This window comes from Bombus vancouverensis, chromosome 16, assembly GCF_051014615.1.
Source record: "Bombus vancouverensis nearcticus chromosome 16, iyBomVanc1_principal, whole genome shotgun sequence".
NCBI lineage: Eukaryota > Metazoa > Arthropoda > Insecta > Hymenoptera > Apidae > Bombus > Bombus vancouverensis.
Window position 1 is genome coordinate 6515488 of NC_134926.1, and position 17598 is coordinate 6533085.

At 33.3% G+C, this 17598-nt stretch overlaps 4 protein-coding genes across 6 annotated transcripts; 2 read left to right on the forward strand and 2 right to left on the reverse strand.

The window, feature by feature from the left end:
• The first annotated feature begins 375 nt into the window (after positions 1–375).
• Positions 376–7703, forward strand: pcm (5'-3' exoribonuclease pacman). The gene is made up of 17 exons (XM_033329594.2): positions 376–568; positions 764–1655; positions 1733–1986; positions 2056–2183; positions 2257–2639; positions 2704–2996; positions 3553–3800; positions 3861–4137; positions 4229–4507; positions 4575–4738; positions 4815–5197; positions 5267–5724; positions 5805–5840; positions 5905–6069; positions 6155–6376; positions 6448–6894; positions 6974–7703. The coding sequence occupies exons 1-17, from the start codon at positions 494–496 to the stop codon at positions 7154–7156; spliced, it is 4887 nt and encodes a 1628-aa protein (XP_033185485.1). The 5' UTR covers positions 376–493; the 3' UTR covers positions 7157–7703.
• cdm (importin-13-like protein cdm) lies at positions 7549–11546 on the reverse strand. The gene is made up of 8 exons (XM_033329595.2): positions 11133–11546; positions 10894–11058; positions 10667–10816; positions 10339–10592; positions 9514–10273; positions 8461–9370; positions 8235–8381; positions 7549–8166 (listed from the first exon to the last, which is right to left on the reverse strand). Exons 1-8 carry the CDS (start codon positions 11271–11273, stop codon positions 7895–7897), a joined length of 2799 nt encoding a protein of 932 aa, XP_033185486.1. The 5' UTR covers positions 11274–11546; the 3' UTR covers positions 7549–7894.
• Positions 11547–11578: 32 nt separating this feature from the next.
• On the forward strand, positions 11579–12811 carry LOC117154540 (uncharacterized protein C1orf50 homolog). 2 transcript variants are annotated; one of them, XM_033329608.2, is made up of 4 exons: positions 11579–11729; positions 11992–12077; positions 12153–12484; positions 12560–12811. In XM_033329608.2, exons 2-4 carry the CDS (start codon positions 12002–12004, stop codon positions 12746–12748), a joined length of 597 nt encoding a protein of 198 aa, XP_033185499.1. In that variant the 5' UTR covers positions 11579–11729; positions 11992–12001; the 3' UTR covers positions 12749–12811. The 2 variants fall into 2 exon arrangements, with proteins under 2 accessions (XP_033185499.1, XP_033185500.1); XM_033329609.2 differs by having other exon boundaries at positions 11714–11823.
• Positions 12795–16081, reverse strand: LOC117154534 (dnaJ homolog subfamily C member 11). Of its 2 annotated transcripts, none has more exons than XM_033329597.2 (8): positions 15884–16081; positions 15415–15544; positions 15094–15337; positions 14715–15025; positions 14423–14630; positions 13773–14337; positions 13560–13689; positions 12795–13475 (listed from the first exon to the last, which is right to left on the reverse strand). In XM_033329597.2, the coding sequence occupies exons 1-8, from the start codon at positions 15953–15955 to the stop codon at positions 13453–13455; spliced, it is 1683 nt and encodes a 560-aa protein (XP_033185488.2). In that variant the 5' UTR covers positions 15956–16081; the 3' UTR covers positions 12795–13452. The 2 variants fall into 2 exon arrangements, with proteins under 2 accessions (XP_033185488.2, XP_033185487.2); XM_033329596.2 differs by having other exon boundaries at positions 14715–15028.
• Between the last annotated feature and the right edge of the window lie 1517 nt (positions 16082–17598).

Here is a 17598-nt window from a genome sequence, read left to right on the forward strand (position 1 = left end):
TGAACGATAAAAAAATATATAAATGTTAATATTTAATGAATAATGTGTGTCATATTTTAATAGCAAATTTAATATTGAATTAATGTACAATAATGAAAAAATAAAAAATTAAATTACAAAAAACGAAATGATGGTCTTTTTTTAAAATAAATTTGTACAGAGTAAATAAATTACTTTGAATTTAGCGCGATAAGGAAGTTCATAAATATTTAAAAAATAGTACAATTATTATCTCTTATTCTTTTTTTATGTATTAAATATTAAAACTTTAGGGAAAATAATAGCCATCAATGCGCTATGTTCTAATTAAATCCAATGAGTTTCGCATCTTCCCAAAACTGATTGTCTATGGAATATGATTAAAATTGATAAACTTATATGGTCGAAGTTTTTAATTTTTGTATAATAGTTCTTAAGTTAGAAATTGTTAAGTGTTATCATCATAGTTCAAATTAACATTTCTAATAAGTAAGAAAAGATTACTATATTAAAAATGGGTATACCGAAGTTCTTTCGATATATAAGCGAAAGATATCCTTGTCTTACTGAAAAATTGAAGGACTATCAAGTAATTAAAAAAAAATCTCATCAACAATATTCATCCTTCTATATTTTTCTGTTCTTCTATATTTTTATACTTTTTTGTTATTTAAAACTTTCAAATTTTAATTTTTCTAACTGAAATACACAAATGATATATGAAATAAAATGAATATATATCTCTGGATGTACTATCAATGTAAAATAATGCTATTATTTACAGATACCTGAATTTGATAATTTATATTTAGATGTGAATGGTATTATACATGATTGCTCACATCCGGACGACACGGATATTACATTCCGTATTTCAGAAGAGACCATATTCAAAAATATATTTCGTTACATAGAAGTATTGTTTCGTATGATCCAGCCTCAGAAGTTATTTTTTATAGCAGTTGATGGTGTGGCACCACGTGCGAAAATTAATCAACAAAGAAGCAGACGATTCAAGACTGCGAAAGATGCTAAGATTCAGGATGATAAAGCAAAGGTTAAGGGTACAATTTTACCCAAAGAAAAAAGATTTGATTCTAACTGTATAACTCCAGGAACGGTTTTTATGTCCAAACTTGATGAACAATTAAAGTATTTTATTACATATAAGATATCAACTGACAAACTTTGGCAAAAGTGTAAAGTCATATTCAGTGGGTCCCAGGTACCTGGAGAAGGAGAACACAAAATAATGGACTATATACGTTATATGAAAACACAAGCAAATTATGATGTAAATACAAAACATTGTTTATATGGTTTAGATGCAGATTTAATAATGTTAGGTTTATGCACGCATGAAATACATTTTACATTATTGAGGGAAGAATTGACATTTGGTAAAAAGCAAAAAAAAGTTTGTTTAACACCAGAAGAGACAAAATTTTGTCTGTTTCATTTATCTCTGTTAAGAGAGTATATAAATCACGAATTTTCCTCATTAAAGGAAAAATTGCCTTTTCCATATAATTTGGAAAATATAATCGACGACTGGATTTTAATGGGATTTCTTATAGGAAATGATTTTATACCACATCTGCCAAATTTACATATTGTACATGGCGCATTGTCTGTATTGTATCAAGTATATATGGATGTAATGCCTACATTAGATGGTTAGATAATCTAAAACAGAAGAAGCATGTAATACGGTATGTTTCATGAGTTTCTTAAAGTAGTCATTTCATTTCAGGTTACATAAATGAAACAGGAACGTTACGATTAGATAGATTTGAAAAATTTATGGAAAGACTTAGTCGTTTTGACACATTGCAATTTTCGGAGTATTACGCAGATCTAAAGTATCTCGAAAGTAAGACAGGGAGACCTCTCACTGAAACTGAGAACTCCAATGACAAAAGGTCAGGAAGCAGTGAAGAGACTCGTTCTCCAAGGAAAATGCAAGATAAGGAATTCGATGCTTTACTTAGATCTGCCGCGGATATGGTATTTACTTAAATTGTACTTAAATAATCATATTTACAATATTTACTCTTTAACAGCAATCTAATGCAGTCAACAGGAAAGTATGATGATGATGAATTTGGTGATGATAAATCAGATTGTGAAATGTACACTATGGAATTCGTTCAATGCAAAAAGGATTATTATATAAATAAGCTAAAATACGAAAATATAGACGAGTAAGTGTAACTAACAAAGATCATGTGACTCAACTTCATACGTTTGTTAATTGTGTCTTAAATGATGTTTTAGAAATTTTTTACGTTCACAAGCTGAGGGTTACGTTAGAGCAATTCAATGGAATTTAAATTATTACTATAACGGTTGTTGCAGCTGGTCGTGGTACTATCCACACCATTATGCACCTTATATTTCGGATATAAAAGATTTTAAAGACTTGAAATTGGAATTTGATTTAGGGGAACCATTTTTACCGTTCGAACAATTATTAGCCGTGTTGCCATCTTATAGTAAAGACTTATTACCGCCAGCATTCCAAACATTGTTAACTGAGGATCAATCTCCTATAATTAAATATTATCCGACGAATTTTGAAACAGATTTAAATGGCAAGGAGCAGGAATGGGAAGCTGTAGTACTCATTCCATTTATAAATGAGAAAGATATAGTAGACGGTGCGTAAAAATATGTACATTTTCGCTTATCAATAAATTGAAATTACTAATTGAATTTTTGTAGCAATGGCGCCTCGTTATCCACAAATAACTCCGGAAGAACGAGCAAGAAACAAGCATGGTCCAATGTGTTTGTTCACTTATACAGAAGAAAATTTAGGTGCTTATAAGGCACCTCAATATTTTCCTGACATTATTAATCACGCAAAAGTTCAACTAATTAATCGTGAGGACATTGCTGTACCTCGGGAAAAATTAGTTCGGGGCTTGTGTCCTGGTGTAAAGTTGGATGTATATTATCCTGGTTTTTCTACTCTACAATATATAGAACATACTGCGAATTTAGAACAAGCCAAAGTAAATTGCTGTGGCTGACAAAAGTATTCATACACTTATTATTATGTTGTACATATCGTACATATTATATAAAATATTTTGAAATTTCATTAGCACTATAATAAGACACGACTGCCATCATTATATTAGCAAAAGTTAAGCCATATCTGAAAATATACATACAGAAGTTGCAAGAAACCTACTGCAAACTTATATTTAGTAAACAATTAATATACAGTATAAATAGCCATTTCAATTATGTAATAAGTGTTAAAGATAATCCTATGAATAGTGTTATTATAATATAGTGTAATATTGTTTAAATATTTTTATGATCTTTACAAAATATATATATAAATTTTCAGAATGGTTTTACATCTTACCAATATAATCATGATAAATGAATGTTACTACAGCGCTGACGAAATTTCAAAATGCTTCGTTTAACACAAATAATATATTCATAAAAGATATCGACAAATGTATGAATACTTTCGCGAGTCACTATATCTACAATCTTTTTACTCTATATTCTTAACTATATTGCTTTATTTCATTGACATGTTCTTGCTTATAGGTAAAGGTATTCCAGAGACAATCACGCCGAGAAAGTATGATTCTCCACATAAAACCACAGTCCAATATTGACTTAACAACCATAGGTTCGAAATTATTAGGTAAAACAGTGTACGTGAATTGGCCTCATTTGAAGGAAGGTTTGGTAATCGGTGTTTCTGAATCGAACAGGAAGATGAATTCGGTTAATCAGTTTGACAACATCAATGAAACAGAATGGAATGTGTGGAAGAAACGTATAACAGAAATGTAAGTCAACTAAAATTTGTCATTTAACGCTCTGAATTCTATAGCAATTATTATTTGTAGGTATAAGGATCATCTCGGAGTGGATATCGGAGATACGAAGTTTTTAGTTCATATACGACTATTGGTAGGCAAAAAGTACATCTTTGACGCTCAAGGAAAGGTGAACATCGAGAAACACTGGACCGAAATGCCAACTTGTTATGCTTATCAGACTATAGTAAAAGATATCACAACCTATTGTAATAATGTACAATCATACAAGACTGTCAGTGATATCTTTGAACCAGAAACTGTATGTTTCATGTTGGCTCATCCATATTATGGAGCAATGGGAAAAGTACGTCATATAGAGTAATTAGTCGTATTAGTATTATTAGATGTATAGAGTAATATGTCGTAGAGCAAAGATGTGATTCTTTTTCTACTAGGTACATGAATCCGCGATCTGTAAGAAATCGGGCAGAATAAAAGTATCTGTAACAACGATGCGAGAGCCGTCGTTTGAAGCGATCAAACAGATTCAAGCAGATCTCCAAACCCAATATATGCACGGCAGCGTAGCTTCGCAGAGGTTAGGTATAAGCTCCTTGCTTTTAAGTAGAATTACCGGCACGATTTTCGTAAAACAATCCTCAAATGAACTTCAGCAAGATGATGTTACATATAATATCGGATTTAATTTAAAGTTCAACAAAAAGAACGCGGAAGTAAGTGCATATATATATATATATTTTTTTCTTTTTTATAGATTTATCATTGTGTGTATAATTTTAGATACCTGGTTACACTAGAAAAGGGGAACTTGGTCAATGGTATTACAGTCCTAAAGCTCTCGACTTAATCCGTAGCTACATGTTGAGGTGCCCCACTTTGTTTGAGCGTTTAGCTCAAAATCCAATCACATGTATTTTTAAAGAAGAAGATCTATTTACTAAAGGGTAATCAATAATTTTATTAACAATCAATCTTTGGTGAGGTTGACAACCATTAAGTCGTGATATTTCAATACTATAGTTCTGAAGAACTAACTGATACAGTGGCATGGTTGAAAGATCAACTTCATGGAATAGAAAGCCGTGCTTGTGGCAGGGAAATTATCGAGAATACTATAATGAAAAACCTTGAAGAAATAGTGGATGCGTATCTCGAGTCACCAAATAGCATTGGAAAAATTGTGGACATGCAAGTTCAACCATATTTGCTTTATACACCTACTTTGCGTATAACAAACCTTCCACCTGATCCAAAAACGCAGACTCAGCTATTGGACAGAATTTGCTGTATTAAAGATAATTTCACGGTACCTCTTGGATACAAGGGAACTATAATTGGAATACAAAAGATGGAAAATACGTTGGACACTATGTACGATGTTTTGTTCGACAAACCAATCATAGGTAAGGATAATGTCTATTTCTTGAAGCGGTGAATTTCAGCAATTTGATTTACTTCGACATTATCTTTAGGTGGATTCAGCATAAATGGATCTTCTGAATTCCGCGCGTATCGTTTATCAGTCCTTGATTTTATAAATATCAGTTATGGGCAGAGAATAGAGCAGGGTAAAGGAACACAAATGAATATAGAATCCACAGAGCAATGGAAGAACATCATGGCCATCAATCAGGACGCTCAATCGCGCACAAATGCCAGCAATGTTATATATAGGAACGAAAAGCATTTAACGGTGGAAGCACCAATGTCACCAAAGTCATGGTCTACACAAAAGAATATAGAGGAAATTCCGAAGAATCAGCTGCCTCATAAATTCAAGCAGTATAACGCGCAGAACACTGTAAGCGTTCGGAAATCGCATAAACCAGTAGCAAAAAGTGTACAGCTTTCTCAAAACGTGCCGAAGAAGCTGATGGCAGAACCGACATCCGAGTTCCAGGCAATATGGAATGAATTGCATAAAAAACAGGTTATTTAATTGACAATTTAAATATTTTAAGTTGTTTTTAAGAAATTAAAAAAGATCTTATGTTATTACTCATTTACTAGGAGCTAATCAAAGCTGTGCCACAAGCCGAAAATTCAGTAAGTATAGCTGTGTGGTATTTAGCATTTTATTAACAGACTATTACCAATCATGGTATTTTAGCTACAAGATCCTAGTGCTTTCTTAAAAGCAGTGTTAAAAATTTCCGATGGAAATTCTCAAGAACCTGTCCACCCTGGAGTATCTAAAACAACTAAAAGTTTAAATAACTCACAAGAAGAAAAGAAGGCATTGGACACGCCACCTTTAGTGCAACAAATGTTTGATGTAAGCATTTATTTCGAGTCTTTAACATAGGGATAAAAAATTAAATTAAATTAAAAAGGATTAAAAAAGAATTGTTCCATTCCAGCATGCTCGACAGAACGACAAGGCGCCAACTTGGTATTGCTCACAATTACTGAATTACTATCAACTCAGTGGAGTGGGAATGCCTCGATATAGTTATTTTGGTGTTGGAGATAGTAATTTGATCCAAGCACATATTCTTTTACCGGATAAAAGAATATTTGTTGGAGATCCTTGTGCAAATCACGAACAAGCAGCAGGAAGTGCTGCAAAGAAAGTTTATACAGTAATTTGAAGTTTTATTTGAATATCTTCCTACTTTTTCTATTCTTACTCTATTTGTTGATTTTTTGACAGGAACTAAAATTAGCTAATTTATTGCCAAATATGAAGATACCTTTACCACCCCCGCAACATTGGTACTCTAATCCCCAGAACAGTAATTGGCCACAGAATGTAAGGCCACCACCAGTACCGTATTACCCTCCAGAACCTAAGCTTCTTCAACTTTTCCCTGATTGGGTTCAAAAGGACCATCATCGCGTACCTGGACTTCAAGAAACGCCCAAGCATGATAAACATCAGTATAAGCATCATATTCAATCAAAAGTAGAACGAACTCATAATCAGAAGGAACCAAAGGCAGAGACAAAGAAGTGCACAGCTTTCGTACCCTTACAAGCACAAAAGAAAAGCAGACACATCACAGCCAAACAGGCTGTAAGCAAAGACAGTGCAAATCAAAGTGCCAAAGACAAACCTCAGCCCACAGTACAACAGAAGGGAAAGGAATCGTCAACGAAGGTTTGTTATCAATATTTTTTAAAACAATATTTATTCTCAAACAATTATAAATATTCATTCCTATACTAAATCTTTCTAGACGATAAAAGTGGAAGCTGTCAGCACGACCCTTGAGAAGCAGAAACCAGTGCAGAATAATTCACATCAAGTACAAAATACACAGACCGTAATAAAGCCTAAAAAGTCGCGAGTTGCGGCGAAATTTTGCATATCAACACAAATTGAAGAAGCCAATCATAGTAAAAATCAAAATTCAGGTTAAAGAAAAAGGAAGAACATTTGGTAAACAATCGAAAGACATTCTGACGCGCTTATCTCTCTTTTACATTTCTTTTCGATATTGTGTAATAAACAATTCCAAACAAAACGAAGGTGCATGTGTGCAAATGGAAAAAGAATCTTCAAGGATATTGAAGTAGCATGTTTGTAATACTCAATCATAAGTAACTTTTATTTTGGAATTCTCTTTTTTCCGATTTTGTAAGCATATCGACAATTCAAATGTAAGTCATTTTTATTTTGTAGTTCCCTTTTTTCTCCGTTCTTTTGTAAGCATATCGAGTTGAATGTTATACATCTGAATGATGTTGAAACATAGAAGTTAATTTGTAAGATTGATTTAATGTGATTTAGAAACAACAAGATAAATGAATATTTTATGTTTTATGTTGTGTGGAGGTCGGTATTGAGTATTATGTAGGTTACAGTATATGAATTCTATTAAAAAATGGAAATGATTTCTTTGTAAACTTTTAAAACGCACTGATTATGGACAATGAATAAAAAAGATCGATGTCTTATGTAATATACTTCTGTTTATCACTTCTCCTTTCACTCATTATATATTCTTTTTAAATATATGCATAATTTTTATTTAAAATTGCTTGTTATATAAAAGATAAACATTACCATTCGCGGTAAAAGATATAATACACAGATTATAATAGCATTTACTCAATCGAGCATGATTAATTACTTTTCGTTACTTTCCCTTTTGCTTTTATTGCTTACGCGTCATTACACTCCAATTAGTCGCAGAAGGTAAATTTTGCAGGCTAAAATCTTGCAATAAATCGCACATCCGTTTATTCGTTCGTTCTCGGAGGATATTTTTAATGAAATTCTCCTTTTGTGTTTGCGAAATTTTGAATAAGGCACCATGTTTTTCAAAGGCGACACGAAGCCACTGTGCTGTCCATTCTATGCATGTTTTATTCAATGTCAACAAAACTTCCGCGTGAGGTTCTAGGTATCTCCGTGGTACTTGTCCTCCTATTATTACGAATTTTTATTATATAGTTATTTGACATTTTTCAAGGAACAGTTATCTATTTACATACCTACACACTGTAAAATTACGTAAACTAACTGTTGACCAATTGGTTGAACGAACGTCTGTAGGTGCGGACTTTGCATAATAGCATGTGTGAGGAAATGTCCAGCCGCCTTAACTGTGCCCGATTCTGGTAACGTTAAACAGTCGATTCCTGCATTTTTTAAATTTTGATATTACAGATTTCCGGATTTAATAATCGAAAATATATCAAATTATAAACTAAAACTTACCACATTGCAACATTTCAGGAATTTGTTCAGGAATCTGTAACAATAGCCTGGTATTCTTTTTGCAAATTTGAGCCAACAACCCAAGATATGCTTCCATTAATTCTGCCCAATCGGATAAATTTCCATTTACGGATCTGCAGGCCCTGACGCCACTTAGCGTAATAGAACTTATGTCCGCGAAAACGGGACCTATTACGTTATTCGGATCTCGTCCAAATAATAGGACGAGTTGTCGAAGAAGATTTAAAGCTGCGGGATGAGGCCAATTCTTGTACGAGTTTGCCAGAATGGGAAGTAGAGGTCGAGCATCTTCCTCAGGATGCAACAATGACATTAGGGACTTTTGGGCGCAGATATACATCTCTTCTAGTGTGAAATTGTCCTGTCCCCACTCGGGATGAGCAACGATTTGACTGAATATCGGTAACAGTCCATCTAATACAGCCTTTCCAATAGATCCTTCTAATGTAGAAAAGAACATGGTGGCCATTTTTAATTGATTCATTACTGCACCACGTGCCATGAACCAAGGTTGTTGTAGTAATTCTCGAATTTTTATTATACATAATCCTAGTGTAGCATCCAGATGAGCTAATTGTTCGTCAACAGAGGGCAAGGTATTTAGCAACTTGCCAGCTGCATACATCATTCGTAAACCTTCCGCGCACCCCGGAGTAACGTTTGGAAGAGTTTGTTCGATAGTGTTGAGAATAGATGGAGCAAAAGGTGTGAGTTGCTGTTCACATTCTCTAGCTAAATCTTTCAAAGCCATAGTAGCAAAAGGTGCCGTTACTGAGCCTCTTGTCAAACCTAAAGTTACAATTCGAAGCACTCTCTCTAGCCAAGGATCCGGATGTTCTCCGATCCATTCTGCATATGCTCCCATTGTTGAACACGCACATGCGAGTACCTAAAAACATAGAATCAAATCTTGCATTCCATCTATGATGAAGTAAAGTAAGCTTCTACATATTACTTTTTTTGTAAGTGAATATAAAATTGCAAAATATAATTTAATTATGCAGCATTTTAATACTAGAGAATTTGTTGTACCTCTCCAGGATAATGATCATATGGGATATGACTAAGAACCAAATCCATTAAAGCGGGAATGTAGTGGGATTCCTCAATACCAACGCTATCGGCTACAGCCTCAAAAGCGTGCAACGTTGACTCTACTTCTGTCCACTTCTGTGAACTGTTTAACGTCTGACTTAATCTCTGTCCGAGAAGCACTAGTAAATCTTGTCCTAATACTCTATAACAATAATCTAAAGCATCTGCCACATCTTGTCTGTAACACCTGAAAAGTTCTCTTTCATCTACATCTCCTGCTTCGTTGTGAGTCAAGGGAAGTGTCGACTTTCTTAATAATGCTTGAGCTAATCTTGCGTAAATGGGTTTTAGAATCAGCAAAGCACGACTCTCGTAAGGTTGATCGAGAGTAGGGAGATAATCCTGCAAAGCGTACCAGAACCCAAATGGGATAGAACTGCGAGTTTCATTCGTGGGATATCTTCCCTCTTGTTCTGAACATTGTAAAAGTAATTCAATTAAACCTTCGACTGTCCATTTCTGCGTATCATTTCCTTCTTCCACTAAAGCATTTAAAAATGTTCTACTGTGAGCCTCTCCAATTGCAGTTAAAATTTCACAAAAATATTTATCACTGTATTGTCTTGCCATGGTTACCAAACTATGTGCCCATTCCCACAATGTTTGTGGTCTCTTTACAAGTTCACTATGGGTTACTATCATATTTAAGCATTCTTGAACTACTTCCCAACCTCTGGGATTTTCGCCATGCATTGTCCTTTAAAATTATTTATCATTTTGTCTCATTTATAAAAAACATGTTTGAAATATATATACACATACCTGGCTGGTGCATAATATGCTGCAGCTGTTAATAAATGGGGGTATATTTGCCCTGTTGCCTCGAGAGGAAGTTGGCCAACTTTAAGCCAGGATAATGCACATTCCATAGCAAGTAAGTGCATATCTTTATTAACGTATTCAGAATTTAGATTAGTCATGGAAAAAACTTCTTCTAACAGCCAGGTTGTCTTATACCAGCTATTTATTATACATTTGTGTAATTTGGCTCTTCTTACGTCATGTCTTCTTTCAAACTGATTACATTATTGAACATGTTAATATAATATATAATATAAGACTACAAAAACTATTTATGTATATATCTTACCTCTACAGGTAACACAGAAAGCGTGCGTAACAACAGTTCCAACATAGGAAGAGAATCATAAGACAACATCCGTGTCAATTCCTCTACAACATTTTTATCTTTATTATCATTATCTGCAACTATACTAACATTTGCTACGTATCCAGCTAACTGAAACCATAGAATTCGTTACTTTATTATCTCTACAAGTTAAATTAAATCAAATAAATTCAAGTAGGAGATATTACCGCTTGACAAAGTTTAGACAGAACAACCTTTGGCATGTCTGGCTGCTTCATAAAGTTTATTAAACGCTCCTGTAGAACAGGATATTCACTCTTGGGCACTTCATCCCATTGCTTGGAAATTTTAGCATGTAACGTGGTAGCCGCATAAAACTGTGCTTCTCTTGACTATGATAAAAATGAGGACTATTTTTTCCAATAAGATACCAATATCCCATGGAAAAAGTAATATATTCCATTACCTTAGAGGAATGAAGAAGATCCCAAACAAAAGTCCAGGCTTCTGGAGAAGTCTGAACTTTAAGCAACCATGAGTGAACGTCGTTATTTCCCTCCGCGTAGAACTGCTTCACAGCTTGGTCGATTACACTTGCATAATCCATTGCAAATTATTTATTGGTCTGATAAATAATCTTATAGTCAATAATTATCTAAAAGCCTAAACTTGGTAGGATTCCATTATACACAAATAACGATTTCTTTCGTTCAATTTCATTGAAATTTTGTATTTAGTTCGTTTCACCGTATCTATCGATAACAACTTTTCTATCATTTTCTTTGTAAATCATTTAAAACGTGTTAAAATTTGTTGCATGTAAAACTACTTAATCCCTGTTTACACGGTTTCCTTCGATCGTTTTAGAGATCTCACAATTGCTCGCGGAAACAACATCCTTCGTTGTCGATGACAGCGCTATTACGTGTTTAAAAGCAATCCAAAACTTTATATCCGTTTTTCAATCGAGAAAGAAGAAAGCTAAGAAAAGCTTTGATTTGAAAGAGGCAGCTGGAGATTGGCAAAAAAAATCCTATATATGCCTTTCTTATGTATTTTAAAGGTACGTGGTGAATTTATACATCAAACGAATCCATGTGAACACGCAATAACATAACTTCAAAAGTTCGACATATCAGCACTACGTTGTATAATATGTATGTGTTATAGACACCTTGCCATTACACTTATCAAAATCCCAGAATTTGGGAAGTTTAAATGTTTTAACCATACGATATAATCTTTATCGGATTATTTGAATTATTATGTATCATAACCTCTTCATTATGTTGTCATTACTTCATTGTTAATTTTTATTTTTATAGAAAATTCTCGATGAATGTGTTTGTAAACTGTCTTCCTCATGAAAAAGCTACTACTATGGATGATTCCAAGGATCTACCTAGTAAAGGTATAAATAGAATCTTATTACTCTTTTGATACTATTTAAGATAATAATCGTTATCTATTGTTAATGTGTAAGCAGTAGCTCTTGTAGAGCGTAACATTCAACCGCAAGGTATTCCATTAAATGATCCAGAAGCTGTGGGTAAAATCTCTCGACAAGATTTAATTGCATTGGCAACGGAAATAGAAAAAGCAGACAACTTTGTTAAAGCAAATGCCTGCAGCAAATTGCAAGTGATTGTAGACCAAATAAGGCACCTGAAGAAACAGGCTGAAAATATTCTCACAGAAGCTGATTGGAACATGAAATTACATCATGTTCCTTGTAATTTTGTAAAACATCCTGGACAAGTGTATCATTTGTACCAAAAAGAAAGTGGTCAGCTTTACTTATCCATGATTAGTCCAGAAGTAAATAAATTATGCTTTTAAATAATTTCAGAATTAAAAAAGATATGTGAAAAGTCCAACTATTTTATATTCCAGGAATGGGCTATATCAAATTCTGGACCAGTTCAGACTTACAAGGGTTCCTACAGACTAGAATATGATCATTCATGGACATCTTTAGAAGAGACTGATAAGAAGAACAAGGAAATGACTATATTGGCTCAACTTTGGTCCAATATTTCAACAAATGCATTGAAAAGTATTGATTTAAATGTAAATATGTAAAAATGATATGTAACATATCTGTTTTAAATAAATCATTCATTTGAAATGTGTTTCCAACTAAAATTTAAATTATATTTATTACTTCCTTAGATTAAATATATGGGGAGGAACTATGCATGTGCGTTCTACATTACCATTTTACATAATTTATCAATTACACTTTTCATACTAATTCGTAGAATACTACTATTTTCGAGAAATTAAATGTATGAGAGAATACAATTTCTAAAAAGTGATGTATATATTATACACATTCTGTGTTTAATGAAGGAAATATTTCATATATTAACGAATTACGAAGCAAAGATACAGTTCTATCAATAATCGATTCTTCGAATAATACTTTCTTTAGTGTGAAAAATATCTCTATTATAGTCATATAAAGGCATACTAAGTTTCTCCCTCCTTGATCTTATACGCGAGAATAAATCAGTCGCCGTATCTAAGACAATTTGTTTCTTACAGTAACTGTGAAAATAATAATCTGATTCTTTCACTGTTTTCTTTGCGCATCATGCAAACGATTACTTTGGGGACATAAAATTATCGTATAAAGTAGTATGAATGATCGATGAACACTCAATTTCTTCAAGGTATCTGTGGAAGTTTAATCTAAAAACGGTCGAAAGAACTCAATGAAGCAGCACAGACTATAACCATGAAACACGGTGATTTTACTTCGATTTCTTATGATGGCGTATACGTCATGTTGTGTTCACTTTATGTGCTGAAACAGACCAATTTTTCTTGTTAATATTTATAAAAATTATAGTCACAGTTATCATTATATATCATCTAGTTTAGTTCTTACATGGTAATGGTATTCTGACTGGTGCATTATCTTTCACTATGCATTCGTGTGTTTGATTACGAAATAGATATTGTATTAACAATTGTTTATCTTCTCCTACACATGGATCATAAAATCCTGGCAGTTCACTCTGCAATATGGGAACATACAATAATTTTATTTTTTACAAAAAAGAAAAAATACATTATTTTTAACTAATTTTACAAAACATACCTTAGATGCACCATGAAGGATTAACTTTGAATTCTTTACCAAACATTGTAAAGGGATGGTTACATCTATTACTTCGTCTCTACGTATAGTCTGCTGCTCTGAGTTGTACTGATCTCGCTGAGGGTAGACAAATCTTCCATACAAAGCTTTCGTGATAATCAATCCCTTCTTTGATTCTTCCGTAGTTCTTATCCTACTCACGGTGGCTTTCATTAATCTGGTAGCGCTCTCTGCTTCTTTTTGTTTTTCCATCATCCTCGTCTTGTTTACCTCCCTCTCTTTTTCTTTTTCACGTTCTTGTCGTTTTTTTACCATAGGATCTATAACAATCTTCTTCAGCACGACCCATGTCATTAGTGGGATTACAGTAGCGTAGAACATAGTAGCTGGAAGAACCTCATCACTAAGATGAATAGGGAAGGCGTAGGTTTGAAAGGAACGATTCAATTTAAGCTTTAGCATGACTCCTGTTGGCACCCCTGCGGACACGATCGCGGATAGTTTAGTGTGTCGCGAAACCTTTTTTTCCGCTCCGTATTCTACGAGCAGTCCGAATGTGCCAGCTCTGTAATTAATAAAATGTTCACGACTTAGAAATATAGAATACATACAATCATGGGTAATAGAATAATTTGTTGACTGATATTCACCTCACGCTGCCACGTAGCTTCATCTCTTTCTCGTGCATTTTATATATGTAATTAAAACTAACGAATGATCGTAGAACACCAAGGTGAATGGAAAACGATGTATAAGTTCTCGCTGTATCTCTAACAATACTGGTACTCATGGAACTTTCTGGACCCGCATTATATGTAAGGTCACCCATTATATGAGTATCTAATTGCATTGTGAGTCCTGAAATTAATATAATTCTTTTAAAAATTACATAATATTTTCAGCAGTCGATATCAATAAGTAAGATAAGGTGGACGAACATACTGCCTATAAGACTAGCCTTAATTTCGAATGGAGTGAACTCCAGTATTGTTGCCCCATTGAACAATACTTTATGGGGTAGCATACGAAAACCTTTGAACGATATCATCGGTCCGTTCCCAGCACCGACCTCTAATTCTACCCAACCTTTAGACGAAAGCAAACGCTTCGCTGACACGTTTATAGAACCAGATCCTACACCATTTCTTGTGCTTAATTGACCATACAATGTTACAATATCTTGTAAACTAAGAGGTGCTTCAATAGATTGTGTAAACGACATTCCACTGACTTCTATGCATGAAAGTATATCCCTGCTATATTTTAAAATATAATGTATTTTATAGCACATATATCTGAATTAAAGGTTACAGTGCATTACCTATTTTCAGGATCTTTCTCATATCTGTTAAAAAGGTCTGTTGCGTTGATATTCATTGTGATACTAGTAGTGGGATTCGTGAGGCTTAGTAATTTTCTCTCTTGTGCTTCTCTCGCTAGATATTCATATTCTTCCCTGATTTCTTGAGGTGTTCTAGAACGTTCTACTATTTCCCAGCCTTCAGTTTTCAGCCCTTTAATCCCCACAGTGTCATAAATAGCTCTTTGATGGGGATTACTTAAAACTATAATATATATTATAGTAAGCATTTTACTTTCATATAATATAATAAAACATTAAAATATATTATTCTATATAAACCTTTGTAAGCTGCTTTAGTACGATTAAACAATACTTCTGCTTCTTTCTTGAGCACAGGGTCCACATGCTTGTCAGGATGATATAGTTTGCTCTGTGTACGGTACGCATAATTGATTTCCTCCTGTGTAGCCTGTAAGCAAATATATCATAAATAAAATGTTGTAAAATAATTTTTTATTTTAATAACAGAAACCTTAAAGAAAATTCAATCCTGAAGTGCATGTTTCACTATTCAGGCTATAAGAACAGTGACTAAAATAATTTATTATTCCCTTGAAAAAGATTGATTAGCAAAATATAGGAATGTAATAGTACGTTTGAATGATTTTCTTAAAGTACAAGTTCATATTGTTTATTATATATCCCTAAGGGAAGCTCGATTACATCAGACACCAAGGAATACTATGTCACGTGGAGATAAAGAAATTGGTCTTCAGTTTCAGTAATTCGAAATGATTCGGTAACTCACGTTTCTCGCAATGTTTAGGAACGTGTAGTAATCGTCCTCGATTAGATGTTCCTGATCATTGTCATCGTCCATCTCGGAATTTCGACTTTTTCCCTTGTCGACTCACACAAATTACAAAGTGCCAATGCTTTCCCTTAATCTTAGTCTTCTGCTCCTATAGGTTACGAAAAACTCGGTCGAGAACCGGTTAGCATTTAGTACTTGCAGCTATCGTCGGGTGGTGCCAGATGAATGGAACCACAGACGGGTATACAAGATAGATCTAACATCTTTAGAGATTTCGAATCCTATGTTTTGAAATACGGAGCGGACGTTTAAAAAAAAATCGGACGTTTGTTATGTCCTCTACGATTTAGAGCAATGAGTCTAGAAATTATAAATTTAACTACCAAAGTTGATAAAGACAACATGAAGGTAACAGAAGCAAAAAAATCTGTGTTAGAAATATGTATATAACCTTTTTTGTTACACATCCATATAAATATACACATGTATGTATAATATATACACATATGCATACATTACGTTGCGTTTTAGAATATTTTATAATTTGACGATAACAATTAGATTTTCGTATGAGATAAATTCTATTGTATATCACTTAAAAACTTATCCATCAACTTACATTTTCTGCTACAACATAAAATGTTATCAATTTTTGAGATCCTTTATACAAACTTACTTAAATATGATCTCATTAAAATGATTTTTATTTTTACCTTTATTTCGCTTATCCACATTATCGGAGAATAATAAAATTTAACTGTTTATGTTTAAGCTTGTTTAGCAATAAAACATTGATGACTTTATGAAGATTTAATGAAAGGTACAAGCAAGCACAAGTTATTATTATTGAGATTTTATACTCATTCCTACTTTCATCTTTCTTCTGTTTGCTTTTTCCAATCTTTTTCGATCGTCTATGTCATCGTGTGTAATGACAGGCAAATGAAAAGCGAGGTAAAACATACCACGGGTCGTACCATAGAGATATAAAGATAGAGTGTGTGAGCAAGCTGAGAAAGCGGTATAAGAGTAGAAAGAGAATGCTGTATACAAACCTCTCATATTCTTGTCTAATAACACATGCACATTCGTATAGAAATAGTAAATAAAAATGTAATCATTGAGTGGTGTCTGTGTTCACTGTGTCTGATTAGACAAGCACAGAAGGAACCCTCTATACAGCGCTTTTTCTATTCCCATATCGCATCCACTTGCACGGTAACATATGACTCGCATACTCTATCTTTATCTCTTTATGGCCTGTACCTCGTCGGTGATCGTACCACAGACGACAGATCAACTGCATTATTAACTTTTAAGGAATCACAAATAATCATAATAAAAAATTGTAAGATTCATTGCAAGTACAATTGCAACGATTACAAGAAATGCCCTCCTTCTCTTTGTTTCCCAAATCTTTACGATTTATCTCCCTCCTTATTGTTTTATTTTCTTTATATATACTAGATAACTTATAAGTAATGCAAAATTGCAAATTACATACAATATTACAGTAAAACTTTTTATGGTCCTAGTAAACTCTTGGCACTAATAAATAAATGTCGATTTATTTTATATGGGCTCATCTATTAAAAGATGGTAGTTTATTTTACATGATCTCCTTTATTAAAATGATAATTTATTTCATATGGTCTGTTTTATTTAAAAAATCGTTGTATTACCCTGTAAAATTCTTTTATATTATTAAA